Source organism: Gobius niger, assembly GCF_951799975.1.
Source record: "Gobius niger genome assembly, chromosome: 16".
Classification (NCBI taxonomy): domain Eukaryota; kingdom Metazoa; phylum Chordata; class Actinopteri; order Gobiiformes; family Gobiidae; genus Gobius; species Gobius niger.
In genome coordinates, this window is record NC_136867.1 from 16,863,805 (window position 1) to 16,880,649 (window position 16,845).

The 16,845-nt window shown below is 41.3% G+C and overlaps 2 protein-coding genes across 2 annotated transcripts; both read left to right on the top strand.

The window, feature by feature from the left end:
* The first annotated feature begins 3,466 nt into the window (after positions 1–3,466).
* Positions 3,467–11,896, top strand: nsd2 (nuclear receptor binding SET domain protein 2). The gene is made up of 23 exons (XM_079574291.1): positions 3,467–3,639; positions 4,120–4,752; positions 5,086–5,254; positions 5,332–5,498; positions 5,679–6,077; positions 6,237–6,441; positions 6,640–6,696; positions 6,773–6,882; positions 6,964–7,063; positions 7,145–7,263; positions 7,423–7,512; positions 7,714–7,840; positions 7,930–8,130; positions 8,200–8,382; positions 8,466–8,622; positions 8,702–8,904; positions 9,038–9,141; positions 9,223–9,492; positions 9,613–9,729; positions 10,069–10,210; positions 10,290–10,396; positions 10,945–11,140; positions 11,357–11,896. The coding sequence occupies exons 2-23, from the start codon at positions 4,150–4,152 to the stop codon at positions 11,647–11,649; spliced, it is 4,119 nt and encodes a 1,372-aa protein (XP_079430417.1). The 5' UTR covers positions 3,467–3,639; positions 4,120–4,149; the 3' UTR covers positions 11,650–11,896.
* A 2,828-nt stretch (positions 11,897–14,724) lies between these two features.
* ndufaf1 (NADH:ubiquinone oxidoreductase complex assembly factor 1) lies at positions 14,725–16,834 on the top strand. The gene is made up of 5 exons (XM_079573663.1): positions 14,725–14,935; positions 15,290–15,827; positions 16,060–16,245; positions 16,326–16,400; positions 16,598–16,834. The coding sequence occupies exons 2-5, from the start codon at positions 15,315–15,317 to the stop codon at positions 16,748–16,750; spliced, it is 927 nt and encodes a 308-aa protein (XP_079429789.1). The 5' UTR covers positions 14,725–14,935; positions 15,290–15,314; the 3' UTR covers positions 16,751–16,834.
* Positions 16,835–16,845: the final 11 nt, after the last annotated feature.

The window sequence follows — 16,845 nt, forward strand, 5'->3', positions numbered from 1 at the left end:
GAAGGAACATCTTGAGCGTTTTCAAAATAAAAGCTTTTTTGATTTTAGTCAAGGTTGTATGCACTTTACACACGTGTTTACATTTTGAACGATGAAAATAATATTCCTAATACAATGCTACATTTATGTAGTGCGACTTTAGCGGTCTCCATAGAATACAACTAAATTACAATGCAAGCTAAGCTGTAATTTCATTTCCCCTGTATTATTTTCTATTTATGTGTATCTTAATTTGGGACAGTGCACATTAATGACTAATTATGTAATGTGCCAGGATTAGCCTTGCAGGTTACTTTTTTTGGTTGTAGTAGGCTATACATTGTGCATATTAAATGAATTGATAGTACTAAACTATATCTCCTCGGTAGAGTGACTGACTTACTGAATTGTACTTTTCTAATTATGATCAAAGCAAAACTAAGACTGAATGTGTGCTAGAGAACTGATTTCTAAGAGAAATATAACTTTAACTAGACTAAAACTAGGTTAAAAAACATTATTGTGAAGGTTACCTGGAAGTGAGTTGTATTTCACTCATAGCTTCACAGATGGATTTCAGTATGGATGTCACGCCCCTTAGCTCTCTGCAAGGGTACTGCAGGTTTATGATAAACCCACTGCCCAGCATTTTATGTGGAGCAGGTCAGAGTCAGGACACGTGAGGTATTGAAACTAGGTCACGCGATGAAACTGACCCTCCAGTCCAGATCAAGTTCTGCATATATGCAGATATCACCCATTGGCTATCAAACAGCCGAGGTCATTGTCTATATAGCCTACATAATAACAGTCTCATATAGTCCGACTCCAGTATACATTTATTTTTTTGTGTTTTTCCTTAAAAATATATGTACAATAGGTCAATATTAAATAATGAAGCAAAAGTGGATCTACTTTTTATTTTGGCCAACACAAAACAAATTGCATTTTCTATGTGAAATATATAAGCAACTAAAAACTATACTATGTCATAATGATGACAGCCTGTAGGTAAAATACCCCCAGTAGTCCGATCTGCTGAAACTGAGAGCATCCTGACCGGCAGCATCACAGACAGTGTGGATGGGGGGCTGCTCTCAGCAGGATTGCCCTGCTCTTGTAAGAGTGGTCAGCCTGGCAGAACATCAGGCTTCCTCAACTGGTCGACATTTGCACCCAAAGACGCCAACGCAGGGCTGAGATGATTGTGAGGGATACCAGCCATCCTGATAACCTGTTCTCCTTGCTGCCATCAGGGAGGTGATACTGAAGGCAGTATCACTGCAACTGAGAGGATGAGGAGCTTCTGACAGCTCGCTCCCCTCTCCTCTTGTAGTAGGATATTGTGTCTTCTTGTCTACTATGTTGTTTGGGCAGCTGGACAGAGTCGTAAACTATCAGGTGATCTTAAGGCCCTATTGCTGGGTTGCAGATGACATTACAGCATTCTAAAGACCTATACTATTAGAGGAAAAACTATTTTGTTTTTGAGGACATTTTTGGTCTTGTACAGAGACATCATGGACCCAGTGACTGATATTAATGATAATATATTTTCTTTTTAGCTATGACTTGTGAAAGTGTGTGAAAGACCCAGCGGGGGCAGGAGCCAGTTTTTCCTATTAACAGCATTACACTTTCACAAGTTATCTCTAACTTTCTTAATACATCATGTTCTTCACATGGAGTTTTACAGAATGTTTAACTTTTGGGAGCAGTGCTGTCACTTATTGTAGACAACAGCTAGTAAACAAGGAAAAGAATTAACCACCTGAATTTGAATGACTTTGATTTAAAAAAAGAAAAAGAAATAATAGATTAAAAAAAAAAAAGAAGAACAAAACAAAAGTCATTCTACTTCAGGGGAAAACAGGTATGGGGCTTTAAACTTTCTTTCCCCCTTTACTAACTGGCCTGAGACTCCTTTCATAAAAAGAAAACCAATAGTGGTTATATGGGTTTCTCTAATCAACATGTATATCTAGGCTTAAAGGTTATGGTGCATATTTCAGACTACCACCCCCTACCCCAAAGCTAAAAAGCTAACCAAAGTGACTACTGCCTGAGTACGCTCATTAGCATATTGAAAGGAATATAGCGATTAAATAATGTTGGGATTTAATATTTGGACGAAGTTTACACATAAAAAATAATAATAGACCTTCAGAAATGCATAGCTGGCGACTGTGTCAACTACTTCCTGCGGTGTTTTTTGAAAGCACCGGTTGGCTCCTCGCGCGGTTGCGGACCAATCGGAAGTGAGTATTTTTCGCGCTGGTCGGACGCGCAGTTTGAGTTTCCTCCGAGCTTTTCCACTCTCCCCTTGAATGAAACCCTTCGCTTTTCAGGATGAATGCTGTAATTTCATTCGCATAACAGCCCCGGGAAGAGAGAGCAGGTAACGACAAAAAGTGCTACATTTGTGAAAATGAATGATGGGGTGGTTTCGTTGCGGATATTTTTGTGTCGGACCGATCATCCATTTTAGCCCGAGAGGAGCTAACCGATGCTAACGTGAAATGTGCAGTTTGGCTTGGTTTCAATGGAATGCAGCCTAGCATTGGGTTAGCATGTTTAGCGTTCATCAAATAGGCTGTCATGGCGCCTACACATTCAAGATGTTGAAATCGATTGGTAAACACAGCGAATACATATGTTCCCTTTGTCTGTCTATGCATATTTGTGTTCATTTGGCAAGCTTTGTCGTTTTTTGTCGTATGTTTTATCAGTGATGTTTGCTGGAGAGCTAATGGCTGACCTGACCTGGGTATGTCAGTGATGCAGCTGTACTTACTGGAAAGACTTGGCTTATTCACGGCTGAAGTAGTGGATATTTTTTTGCACTGGAACTGATGATTTGTTTCTTGTCCTGTTCTATCAGACACTGCATGGATCCAGTAAGCCATCTTGTTTATACTCCTCGCACAAGGGGATAACTTTTTAACTGTAACTGATTTACGTTACTGTATTACGAAATACACACATTTATAGAGAAGTTTATCAAGTATTTTAAGTGGCAAGTAAAAAAAACAAAAACATGTGAAATTCTGGCATACTGTGGGTATAAATATGTCAACGAACTGTGTACATTTTGCAGCAGATTCATGGTTGATTTATAAATCTCACGTTTCTCTAATGCGATTTATTGCCTATCCTAATATAATCACGCATACGGCATTTAACGACGTGTTTTCAGCAAAGAGAGCCACAGATATGTCACGACTGTATGGGATTCGGTAGCGGACCTTTATCTGGTGTATTTCCGTGATCTTCGGTGAAGGGCTAATGCGGTGCGGTTCTAGGCGGCAGGGCTTTGGCACGCGCCGCATGCGGTGCTCCCAGCGGCTCAGGCTCATACAGCGGCTAACAGCTAGCTCCAGCGGCCGGGAGGAATCACAGCGGGATACACCCCGTGTGTGTCCTGTGGATCATCTCCACTGATGTTGCTCACGTCTTGATTACTGTCTGCTCACAGACGTCTACAGTTTATTATGGAGTTACTTCTTTGAGGCAGCTATTGTGTCACAGTTTGGACAAATCCTGGATCTCGTCTTTGAAATAACTAATGGAGCTAGCACGTTCAGTAACAGGTGCAGTTTCCCCTGTCGCCTCCGAGCTGTTTATGTTCTGCAGAGCTCCAGAGGGCCATTTTGTGTTTGGGTAAGATTCTTTGGGAAAAACAAATTGGGAGACTTATTTTAAAAAATGAGCTTAGGTTGTTGCACATCTTGGATGTGAAGCAGGTTAAACGTGACGTTTGTAAAATAACTCTCATTTTGATACAAGTTAGAGCAGAATCCATTAACAAACTACTGTAATCTACAGGTCTTATCCTAGCATGCATACAGTATATGCTTGCGTTTGAAGTGATTACCATTTGAAGTGGCAAGATGCTTGTTTATAGTAACAGACATACATAACATACTACTAACAAAATGGCAAACTCTTAGAAGACTGTACTAAATTTTGCACTTAGATTGTTAATGAACGTGCATGTGTTTGGTGGGTTCTGTCTTGAACAAATAATACATATCTTGCTGTGTGGGATGTTTTTGTGTATTTTGCCATATTTTTATCATGTTTTACTGTAATGATCTTTTTTTGTAGTATGTATATTTTAAGTTTGTCATGTCCCTCCAGCTCGGTGCGTGGAGGTACGTACTGAATGGGATGGACAGTAAAGGGAGCTCCTTGCCTTCGATGCCTGAACCTGCAAATCCAATCAGTATGAAGCAGCTGCCCGAGTCCCTGAGCGTCCACAAGGGCTGTGTGGACATGACCTCCGACCCCACTCTGCTGATGGACAAAGCTGCTGCACAGTTAGCTGCTACGCTACAAGACAACATGCTACAGAAGATGTCGAATCACAGCCACGAGCACCTGAAAGATCTGACCTCTCTGGTGTTGAACGGGGACCGCCAGGACACGCTACCCAAACTCTGCACTCCCGAAGCACCGCTGTTCAAGCCAGCAGAGGCCCCAACCACCAACGGGCTCCATCAGCACAACGGCTCCCCTCACTCCGAGCCCGAGTTTAAAGTGTCTGTCCCACAAGTGGTGCCCCAGCCGCAGGTCGAGCCATGCACAGCCAACGTGATGGGCCTGGTCACTTCCACTGAGGACACTTTGGCAGGAGCTGAGCAGCGCGAGGTGAAGAAGAATAGAGGGAGACAGCTCAAACCAAAACCAGAGCCCAACCTTGATCCTTCTGCCGTCCCGCCAGAGACAAATGGACACATAGAGTCAGTGGAGGGAACTACAGATACAAATGAGGTCAGTATTATTATCATTATTATTATTATTATTATTATTATTATTATTATTATTATTATTATTATTATTATTATTATTATTATTATTATTATTATTATTATTATTATTATTATTATTATTATTATTATTATTATTATTATTATTATTATTTTTACAATCTAATTAACCAAAAGACAATCTGCTTAGCTTACAGTAGCTCCAAAACATTGATTTACTGAAGTGTTTCAATTTAATTCAGTTGTATAAATTCTATGGATCAGTTTTATACAAATCACCGTAGAAATAGTTTTAAAGATTTTGAAAGTTTAAATTTGCCGTTTCCTCTTTCTACAGCTCAATCACTCATCAGATCGAACGGCACCACCTGCAGCTGAAGCCCCTCCTTCAGTCCAGTTCTGTCCCGGGGACCTGGTCTGGACCAAGGTTTCGGGTTACCCCTGGTGGCCCTGCATCGTGACCACAGACCCAGAGCTCAATAATCACTGCAGAAAGAAAGTGAAAGGTGGGAAACTGACAGCATGACAAAGTAACGACACAAGGAAGTTGATGTTTACACTGTGCACTATTGCTTCTCCACAGTTCATAACCCCAAGCCAGGGCTTCTGTACCACGTGCAGTATTTTGGAGACGCCCCTGAGAGAGGTTACATCTTTGAGAAGAACCTGGTGCCCTTCACTGGAGAGGAACAGTACCAGGAACTGAACGCAGGAAGCAGACAGCCAGCGTCCCGCCCCATTCACAAAAAGGTAGACCTTAACATCCCTGTACTACGTATTGAAGCTGAGCAATGCTGGTGAAAGTTGGTAATATGTTAATAGAGCAGCATTGATCAACATTGGTAAATACTTTGTAGACTTAAATGTCAATCAATAGAATTTTTATAATTGTTTTTTCTTTTTCTTTGAAATTGCTATTGTTTTAAACAGGCTCCACCGGTGCCTCGTAAGTTCCAAGCTCAGTGGAGGGTGGGCATCTCTCAGGCCAAAGAGTCCCTGAGCCTGGGCCCAGATCAGCGCCTGACAAACTTCTCATTCGTCTACAATGAAGACGGGCCACAGCTGAACCCACACGTTTTGGAAAAGTTGCACTCGGAGCAGAGCAAAGAGTTGGATCAGGAAACACAATCAAGACTTAGTCCCGTCCTTGACCCAGCCTCAGGAGCAGATGCTGCCCCAAAACCAGAGAGCGCTGCTAAAGTCAGAAAGACTCAAGTTAGGAAGCCCCAGTGGAGACTTACAAACAAAGTCAACAATATCAAGAAAACGAAAAAGAAAAAAATGGAAGATGGAGTTACTTCCGGAGACACTCTCAAATCTAATGATCAGGTTTGTCAATCAATTTTTAAGCCTTTGATCAAGGTGGATTGGTTTACCGCTTAGTGTATTATGTAAGTGATGTAAATAATACCTTAGACATACTTAAGGTTTTACTCTGGAGCCCTGCTTGTATTTTTCATTCCTAATAGTTGACTATCCCTCTTTCAGAGTCCCACCACCTCCGCAGTCGATTCTTCAACACAAGCAACAGAACCAGTGAAAAAGAAGCGGTCCAAAGCGAATCAAGTCAAGACGATGAAAAGAACGAAAAAAATATCAACAGACAATTCTTCTGAGCCCAAGAAAAAGGGCAAACCAAAGAAAACTTCAACAAATGTTTCCGATCCAGCCGCGTCCACAGTTTCACCTCCAGGTTTGTGCAAGTTCACCATTTTGTTAGTCTGGGTTAAGAGCGGGTTTTTGTTTTCAGGCTACACCTCGAAAGAGATGTTTTATTATTTTACCAGAAGACTGTTTATAATGTTTTATTTGCTGAACTGTAGCACTATTGTTTTAATTCTTTGTTTTTCTCATACAAAAAATACCATATTATTTATATGTTGTTTTGTAGGTGAGAAAGTGAAGAAAACGTTTAAGAAAAAGACTCAAGAGAAAAATGATGTTCAAGGTACGATTGTTGCCGCCTTTACCCTGTTTACGGTATTGATCTGTTTTTATTTTAACTTATTATTTACCCTTTTCAGTTAAAAAGGGGTGGAGGAAGTCTGTCAAAAGACCAATATCAGGTGCTGCAACAGATACGGATCAGAAACCAAATAAGAAACGCAAAATAAGCAAAGATGGAGGCATCCAGGTGAGTTTTGCTTTATAAAGTTTGGCACTGAAATTTCACATTGACCAGCAAACATATTAACGTTTCATGTTCTGTTGACAGATGTCAAATCCAACAGAAAAGAAGCAAAAACAAAAGAATAAATTGGAAAAAGACAAAAAAGAAACCAAGAAGAAAGCAAAGAAGTCAAAAGACCTCACAGGTAAATACATGTTATTTATTTTATCTTGACACCAGAAATGGAGCCAGTTTGTCATTTTAATCATGGCGTAAACATTTGTAGATGAACCAGAAGCAGAGAAAACAAAGTATAAGAGGAAAAGGAAACAGGACGAAGAGAGCAGAGAGTCCACCCCCACCAAACCCAAGAAACGACGAGTGTCCCCGTGTCCTGAGACTGAGGTTAGACTTTAAATTAATTAAACCTGTTTTCTATAAAGTATTGTACGTTCATATATAAGAAACATCATCTAAATCATTTATACAGAATGTCCTTTTCATCCATACATTATCATTTGTCTTGTCATGCCTTTTAAACTTATCATTTCTTATCTGATGCAGGGCTCTGGTAGTGAGGGCCGTCCTGATTCTCCAAGTGACAGTTTGGACGGTATTAAGAAAGGAGAACGAAAAAAAGAGTTCATCTGCCAGGTACAATTTAATTTGTACTGAATCATTGCCCCGTGTAACTTGACATTAGAAACTTTAAAGGTGTGGTTCTGTTGATTGGCCTTATCTCTCCAGAGCTGTAGCTGTTTAATAATTGACAGTGATGCACCAGTTTGTACTGCTCAAGTAAATCTTGAAGTGTCATAAACTTATTGAGTTGTTGCCTTCTGTGTTGCGTCCCAGCTCTGTGAGCATGCAGGGGAGGATCTGGTTCCCTGTGAGGGTCAGTGCTGTGGGATGTTCCACCTTCAGTGTCTGGGACTGACTCTCAAACCCGGCGACAAGCTGCAGTGTCAGGAGTGTAGCTCAGGTCAGGACAGCTCTGTGTTTTGGATACTCCACAATGTGTAAGGTCCTTTGCCAAACCAAACAAGCCTAACTTGTGCTCCCTCTCTGCAGGAGTCCACCAATGCTTCAGCTGTAAAACCTCAGAGGGAGAGGTGCGCCGCTGTTACACACCTCACTGCGGTAAATTTTACCACGAGGCCTGTGTCCGCCTCAGTCCACTCACTGTGTTCGACAACAAGGGCTTCCGCTGCCCCATGCACACCTGCCTCAGTTGCCACTACAGCGGCCAGTCCAAGAACCGCGCCAACAAGGGTAAGCAGCGACAGAAGATGACCGTATATTCATGTTATAAAAACTAAGACTTGTTAATTTGCGCTGCAGGTCGTTTGATGCGCTGCCTTCGCTGTCCCGTTGCATGTCACATGGGGGACTTCTGCGTACCCGCCGGGAGTGAGACCATCACCAACTCTGCCTTCATTTGCACAAACCACTTACACGGCAAGAAGAAGAGCCATAGCCACCACAGCCACGTCAACGTCAGCTGGTGCTTCGTCTGCTCCAAAGGTTTCAAGTCACATCTGGCTTAGTTTGTAATTATGCCAAAAGTCGCTCAGCCTAATTGTATTCCTTGTGTGTTTTTGTCACAGGTGGGCAGTTGCTGTGCTGTGAGTCCTGCCCCGCTGCCTTTCACCCAGACTGTTTGAACATAGCGATGCCGGAGGGGAGCTGGTTCTGCAACGACTGTCGAGCCGGAAAGAAGCCCAAATACAGGGACATTGTGTGGGTCAAACTGGGGACCTACAGGTAAAAAAAAAAACAACAACACAAAACTCTGAAACAATTCTGATGTTTCTTTGTCTTTAACTCTCTGTCCACTTTCCAGATGGTGGCCGGCAGAGATCCAGCACCCCAGAAGCGTCCCGACAAACATCCAGCACCTTCGTCACGTGGCAGGAGAGTTTCCTGTGTATTTCTTTGGGTCTAAAGATTACTATTGGACGCACCAGGGTCGAGTGTTTCCTTATGTGGAGGGCGACCGCGGCAGCAAATATCAGACGAGCAAGATCGGGAAGGTCTTCAAGAACGGTAAGCAACCAATGAAAGAGTTTAAATGTGTAAATGCACGCAGAGATACACCAGGTTGATGACTGTTATTAAATCTACATGCAAAAATATTTGTGTTTATAATGTTTATAAATTTTGCCTTTTCTCTCCCTAGCTCTGTTGGAAGTTGAAGATCGATTTGCAGAAATAAAGATGAAGCGAGAAGCTAAAGAGGCCCAGGAAAACAGTCGTAAACCACCACCGTACAAGTTCATCAAGGTCAGAATTTCAACATTTCTCATTGAATTTATTTTTGTTGTATTTTGAAAGTCCCTCATGCCCCTTCGATCCCCTCCTCAGGTGAACAAGCCGGTGGGGCGGGTGCAGATGTTCACAGCGGACATTTCTGAGATCCCCAAGTGTAACTGTAAGCCGTCAGACGAGCGGCCTTGCAGTTTTGAGTCCGAGTGTTTAAACCGGATGCTTCTGTACGAGTGCCACCCTCAGGTCTGTCCCAGTGGAGAGCGCTGCTGCAACCAGGACTTCACCAAACGCCTGTATCCCGAGACCAAGATCATCAAGACCCCCGGCAAAGGCTGGGGGCTCATCTCACTGCGGGACATCAAGAAGGTGCAGTACAGACGTGTCCGTATATAGGAACAAACTGTCTTCTCCTTGTAGACCTCACTGTAGTGGCACTGTCTAAAATCTTTGAAAATGGGTAATCAATACAATTATTTTTATTTTCAGGGCGAGTTTGTGAATGAATACATCGGTGAGTTGATCGTTGAAGAAGAGTGTCGCTCCAGGATTAAGTACGCTCAAGAAAACAACATCACCAACTTCTACATGCTCACCCTGGACAAGGTCAGGGACGAATATCAAATATGTTTCTACAAGTCTGACCTTTTTCTAGGCTTTATTTGTTGCTCTCGTGTGGATTAATAATGTGCTGTGTCTCTGCTGCAGCACAGTTTCCACCGAAAGCTAAAAGAATGTATTGCATTGGGAATGTTACACACAAGGGTTTGTGACATTACAGTAGACAATACAACAATTTCAGCTGAAATATGTATGGTAACTAGGGGCAACGAGGGATATATCAAGGAAAGGAAATATAAGCGGTTTTGATGTTGTGGTCATGCCTTAAAAACATGTTTTGCCAGTCAATAATGGCAACTAATTTTTTGTATATTTTGCTTTTAGGACCGTATCATCGACGCGGGGCCAAAGGGAAACTACTCGCGCTTCATGAACCACAGCTGTCAGCCCAACTGTGAGACGCAGAAGTGGACGGTGAACGGAGACACGAGGGTCGGGCTGTTTGCCGTCCGCGATATACCCACAGGTCTGTTTGTCCTGATATACAAATGTGTGGAAAAGTGGTGTTTTGTTGTACGCGTGATGATGACCGTTTATGTTTTTAGGGACTGAACTCACATTTAACTACAACCTGGACTGCCTCGGGAACGACAAAACTGTGTGTCGCTGTGGAGCCCCCAACTGCAGCGGTTTCCTAGGAGACAGACCCAAGGTAAACCAGTATTTCATTGATGAAATATATAAGGTGTCGAGGATCGTTTCTAAGATACTGTATTTACCGGACTGTAAGTCGCACCAGGCAAAACTGCATAACGAAGAAGAAATAAACATAAGTCGCTCCGGAGTATAAGTCGCACCGGCCATGTCAACTACCTGGGCATGGAAGCGTAACTGCTTCGTTGACATTGCTCAAGCTTCCATTTGTGAATCCATTCCTCTAGCTGTTGCCATCTAGCCTTTTGCCAACAATTAGCTTGTTTTGTTTTCTTCATTGCAGTAAGAGTAACCTCTGCTTTTTGCCAGTCCCTCACATGTTTCTCGCTCACTGCAAACTTGACAGTTTTTTACATTTTCAGTGGTACAGTAAGTGCTTTATTCGTAGCAGATACTGGTGGACAGGCCTAGTGTCCCCCCTAGTGGTTTATATACAAGTCGCACCTGAGTATAAGTCGCAGCCCCAGCCAAACTATGAAAAAAAAGTGCGACTTCTAGCTCGTAAAAGACACAAGATTTCTAAAGAGCTTTTATGTGATATGGCAGAACTCGAATGGCCAACCCGCGGAGCCTAAAGTGAAGCGTGCCAAGAGGAAATACAAAAAGAGGAAAACCGATGGGAAGAAGTCTGACGACGAGTGTTTCCGTTGCGGAGACGGGGGACAGCTGGTGCTCTGCAACAAGAAAAACTGCACCAAAGCCTATCATCTGAGCTGCCTTAACCTCACCAAGAGGCCCTTCGGTAAGATCGAGTTCAAGAATAGGAAAAGTTGGATAAATGTTGTGTCTTAGTATCTATATGCCCTTAAGATTTCTTCAGGAGTCTTTGGGGGTAACATTGTCTGCAGCTTAGCAACTTCAACCCTGACTCTTCGATTTTGCTGTCAAGAATACATTATCGCTGAATTTGAACATGAATGACCACAATCTGATATTTACTTACACTGATCCTCCTCAGGTCGCTGGGACTGTCCGTGGCACCACTGTGACGTCTGTGGTAAGAACTCGGAATCCTTCTGCCAGCTCTGTCCCAACTCGTTCTGTAAGGCTCATAAGGAGGGCGCCGTGAAACAATGGCCCCCGTCAGGACAGTTGTGCTGCCTGGACCACGAGGAGTCTGAGATCCGGCTGAGACTGGAAACCACCGCCGTCACCGCTAAAGTGACCAAGCGCAGAAACAAAATCGGCACAAAACCTCCCCAGAAAGTTCCCCGGAAATACAACAGGAAGAAGAAAGTCAATGTGGCATGACATTAATGCTGCCCCCTCCACAGACAAACCACTCTCCCCCTGATATGTTACTGAAACGTGCCGGTTTTGAGCCCTCTGTACCGGCGCCTTCAGGGTCACCTCACTGACATTAAAAACATCAGGTTTAGTTCCTGCACAGCGCTTCATCTGTGGTAAAGCACCGGGAGGCTGTTCAATCAATCTTACTGTATTTGGATCCCATTGGGCCTTGTTTTGGAGGGAGAAATGAACAATGGTCATTCATATCCATATAATATTGAGCTCTGCATATAAGCACATCACGTTGGACCGAATACATTCAGTCTAATAATTACAATAGCATTTTCCTAATTTGTTGTAGAAATCTAGCATTTTGTACAACAACAAAAATCTCTTCAATTTTCTAAGTAATTTTACAACTCTGGTTAAAGAAAAAGACCAAAATGACCGTTGTTATTTGTTCCAAACGTCGGCCCTCTGGTGTCCAGTAGCGGGTGCTAACGACTTCACCACCAAACGAACTGCCTTCTGCTTCACAGCTGACTTGAATCATTGTTTTGTCAATGACCAAATGCTGAGATATTAGACCATCAGACAGTGGCTTTTATTTTTTATATATGTATAGTAGAGTTATATCAGGCAGAATGATTAAAGAACACACTATTGTTTGAGCCCATGAGGCTTAATGTAGACTTTTTCTTTTAAAGTTCCTGTGTCTTGATGCTGAAAATCGCTACACAAACTACCTTCTAAGTATTCAAACGTATAGGTGAGCGTACACTACTGGGAGACTTACCAGCCAGTCGACCCACAAAACAAATGAAGGAGTTTATTTTTTTTGTTAATTTTCTCATAGGTACAATATGTAAATATTCACTCAATGCCTCTTTTAAAATCCCAAGTGTCAAAATTGTACAAACACAGACTTGTCAAGAGCATGCTTCTACAGTGGCTGAGAGACTATTACAGACTTTTTAGGTGTCAGTTTTCCTTAGCTATATTTTCCCCTCAGTCCATAAGTGAGCGGTCACAGGAACAAACACTTGAGAGGAAGACCTGCAGATCACAATGATGCTGTAATATTCCCTGATAGTCCAGTGTTCGGCAGCGTCTCACTGAGAAGAATCATGCACATTGGAGGACGGCTCTGAAATTGCTTAATAGTCTTTAATGTCTTGCTCGGCTGCTTTCCAAACTTTATTTGTATCCCCAAACATATCAATACTATCCCAACTGAACGAGCATGTGGACACTGGACAATGTTGACTTCATCTGTGCTGAACCACGTCTGGAAATATCACACAAGATTGCATATTACGAAGTCAATCACATTTTGTTTTTGTATTTTACTGTGTGCAATGTCTCTTTCCTTTAACTCCATAGAAGACTGTTCTAACACACACCAGTCTGCGTTACTTTTATATAGTTTTCACAACTTAAATTCCCTTGTTTTATTTGTACAGACAGATATGGCGGTTATTTACATAGTTTTACTTTTTATTATTTTATCTCTAACCCGTTTTGAGTGAATGTAGTGAGTTAAAAGCACTATTGTTTTTGCCCGTAGAGAAGTGTCCTGTAACTACTGTCATAGTGAAACCAGACTAATATGTACATAATGTATAAGTGCCAATAGTTAAGCCTCTATTGTAAATATACAGTTTTTGTTTGTTTTTTTGACGCAGTGCTCGAACACTTTGCGCAGGATGTCACTCTGATGAATCGTGCAATAAAAAGTGGCCAAACATCAACCAGTGCACGTCCTCTTTCTCAAATTTACCATGCTGTGTCTCTGCGTAAAAAGGGGTTTTGTGATTTTTCTTCACAAAAATGAAAGCTGTGCAAATTTCTAGCATCCCATTTCTTCTTTATAAACATGTTCCACAAGTTTCAGGGCCACAGTAATAGCACAAAGTGATCCGCTCTCAATCTGTAAAAATGCATTCTAATTATGTGGACAGTCTTTTTTTTTTTTTTTGTTCACCAATCTGCATATTCAATTTACTAAAGGACGAAACCAATTTAATTTCACATCACCCAACTCGCATAGCCTTCTTTTCGTCCTTCATGCTTACAAGACTGTTGTGAATGAATAGAAGATGTGTTTGTACTTGTAACTGAACGGACCTTACCAAAACAAATCCAGGCATGAACTCTAAACCGTGGCCAGTATGGAATATATTCTCACTGTGGGCCGCCGGCAAGTTACTTAAAAATGGCAATATATTCTATATTAGTGATTACAGCTTAAAAGAATTGATATGTTTATATTACATATTACTGATTCAAAAATGTAGTCGAGTTGCACTATTTTGAGTTACTTTTGGCAAAATATAAACTGAAAATAGTAATAAAGCCACCAAGCAAAAGTTTTGTTTTGACGACGTTAACAACTCACAACAGCAAATCTTATACACCAGTACTCCACTTGATTTGACATGCTGCATTTTATTTTCGATGAGTTTGGCATTTTTTCATTTGTATATTTAAATGCACTTGTACCTCAAGTTACTGTAATGACCAGTGTTGGGGGTAACGTATTTACAAAAGTAACTAGTTACAAAAATATATTACTTTTTTCAGTAGCTAAGGATTATACGGTAACATTACTTACACAAAATACGGGAATATATTAGTCATCACATTTCAAGTAACTCGAGTTACAAGAGCATTTAAATGTATGAATGAAAAAATGCAAAACTCCAGTGAATACTGGTGTATAAGATCTGCAGTTGTGTGTAGTTTATGTCCTCAAAACATGCAAGAGAATGGGGGAGAGCAGAGGAGAAGAAAATCTCTGACTGGCTCGGTGGCATTATTACTATATTCAGTTTATATTTCGCCAAAAGTAACTCAAAGTAGTATTATTGAAACGGTAATATGTAATACAAACATTTTAAGTAACGCAAAAAACTGAAAAAAGTATTTTTGTAACTCGTTACTTTTGTAATACGTTACCCCAACGCTGACGCTCAGACCGACATGTATAAAAAACACTGCCCCTTGACACGTGCCCTCCCATACGTGAGGTGGCGCTGTTTGATGCTACGGCAGCAGGAAAGAACGTGCGCGTGTGTATCCGGGGTAATCCTACAACGACAACCTTGTGACAACATGAGCACACAAAAATGAGTAAAGCCTAATTTTAACGAAATTGTTTTGCTATTTTGTCGCTTTATCCAGTGCCATGTTTTGTCGGGATTGTAGCGACATTATGAACTATAAAATTATAGCTACTATTTTCAACATTGACGCGCTGTAGTGAACTCTGCTGGATTATGTGAACTGTCATTTCTGTATCTCAGAGGTAAGTAGGATAAGTCTTGCATGATGAAATGTATAGATTTTTTCTTCTAACGTGCAAACTATTTTCATCTACTTCATTGCTTAATTAATCACAGACTTTCTGTAAAAAGATCAATGTATACCATCGTTGAATGAGAAGCAATTTTGAGCTTACAGGTTTAAGAACACGATTTAGTAATAGTAAACATCATAAACAATATCTAATCTTTAAATTGCTATATTGTTTATTAAATACCTGTGAAGATGACAAAATACACTTAACATCATGCTTACTAAATATATAGTTTTTATGATATTGTTATTACTGTCATGACCAACATGTTATTTCAGTAATGTCATTGTTTTTCTCTTGCAGTAATATCTCCATACATCTTCCAAAAATGTCTCTCACTCAGATGTCTCGCCTTTCTGCGCTACGACTGGTCCCTCTCGCCCAAAGCCACATCCTCCTCGCCTCCTCTGTATCCCCCCTTATCATCTCCAAACGAACTAACATCCAGCAACCGTACAGGCGCCCGGGAGAGCCCAGAAAGGAAAAGTTACCCTGGGAGAACTTCCGCTTCAGCGTCAGCAAAGGCCTGGAGGGCATGCAGAAAACCTTCAATTTGTTGTCAAAGGAGTTCCGTGATCGCTGGGTGGGTCCCGAGGGTAAACCCATTTCAGAGCATATGTTGGAGCAGAACAGAGTTATTTGGGAGTTCAGAGGAGCAGAGAGCCTAGAGGAGTGGACAGTTTCTTCAGACCGGGAGATTGGCGGACAAAGCGAGGTGTATTTGAAGCTTGGGAGGAATAATAATACGTGTTTTCTCTACGGGACACTGTGCTCGACTCCACCAAGAGATGGAGAGACGAGATACAGCGGCTACTGCACTATGAGGTCCAAACAGAAACTGGTACGTATGTTTATGATGTCAGGTTTCACATACGTAAGTTTCAATAAATATTATCTTTTTTTTCTTACTCCAAATATTACATTACATTCTGACATATTCTGTGGCCAATTATGTAGTGATAACAAAATCTAAGTTTGTCTGACATCAAATAGAGTATTGTTAATGTAGAGCAATTTGTATTTTGTAGGAGTCACTTTTATGTTTTATTGATAATGTTTGTATTTTCTCTCAGGCTTCTTTTGACAGAAAGAAACACTTCGATTGGTCCACTTTCAACACTTTACATTTGAGGATTCGAGGAGACGGGCGTCCGTGGATGATCAACATCGCCCCCGAGACTTACTACTCTCATCAGAAAGACGACATGTACTGCTACTTCCTATACACGCGAGGAGGACCGTACTGGCAAGACGTTAAGGTAAGAGCAACCCTTTTTCCATATACTGTATTTTTAAAAGAGCAGGAATTGGCATTTCAGTGTGTCTTACTACTTTATAGATTCCTTTTTCCAAATTCTTCCTCACACATCGAGGGAGGATACAGGATGCTCAACATCCTCTGTGGCTTGACAAGGTAACTTTGTGTTAAGTTTTTATACTTTTGTGGATCATTGTGCCCACTGTAGTGGATACTCCTAAACTACTGCTAACATGTGAAACTTTCCAAGCCATTTTAGACACCAATTTTCTGCATTTATAACTTCACCTCTCAAATGTCCCAAAGTTATGCAACTCAGGGTTGTTCACTAAATTCCTACTATATTTCAACAGGTGAACACCATTGGCTTCACTCTGGGAGATAAAGCAGATGGGCCTTTCCAACTGGAGATAGACTTTATTGGTGTTGATAAAGATTACGCTCACACAGAGGAGTTTGCTTACGAGGTTTACAAGAGAAACCCTGAAGTCAAAGCACTTATTTAAACTGGTCCAATGCATTATCTGTATATTGTGAAGTAAACATAAAATCTGCAAGAAACATTACCATTGTCATGTATTTTGAAAAGAAAAAAAAACAG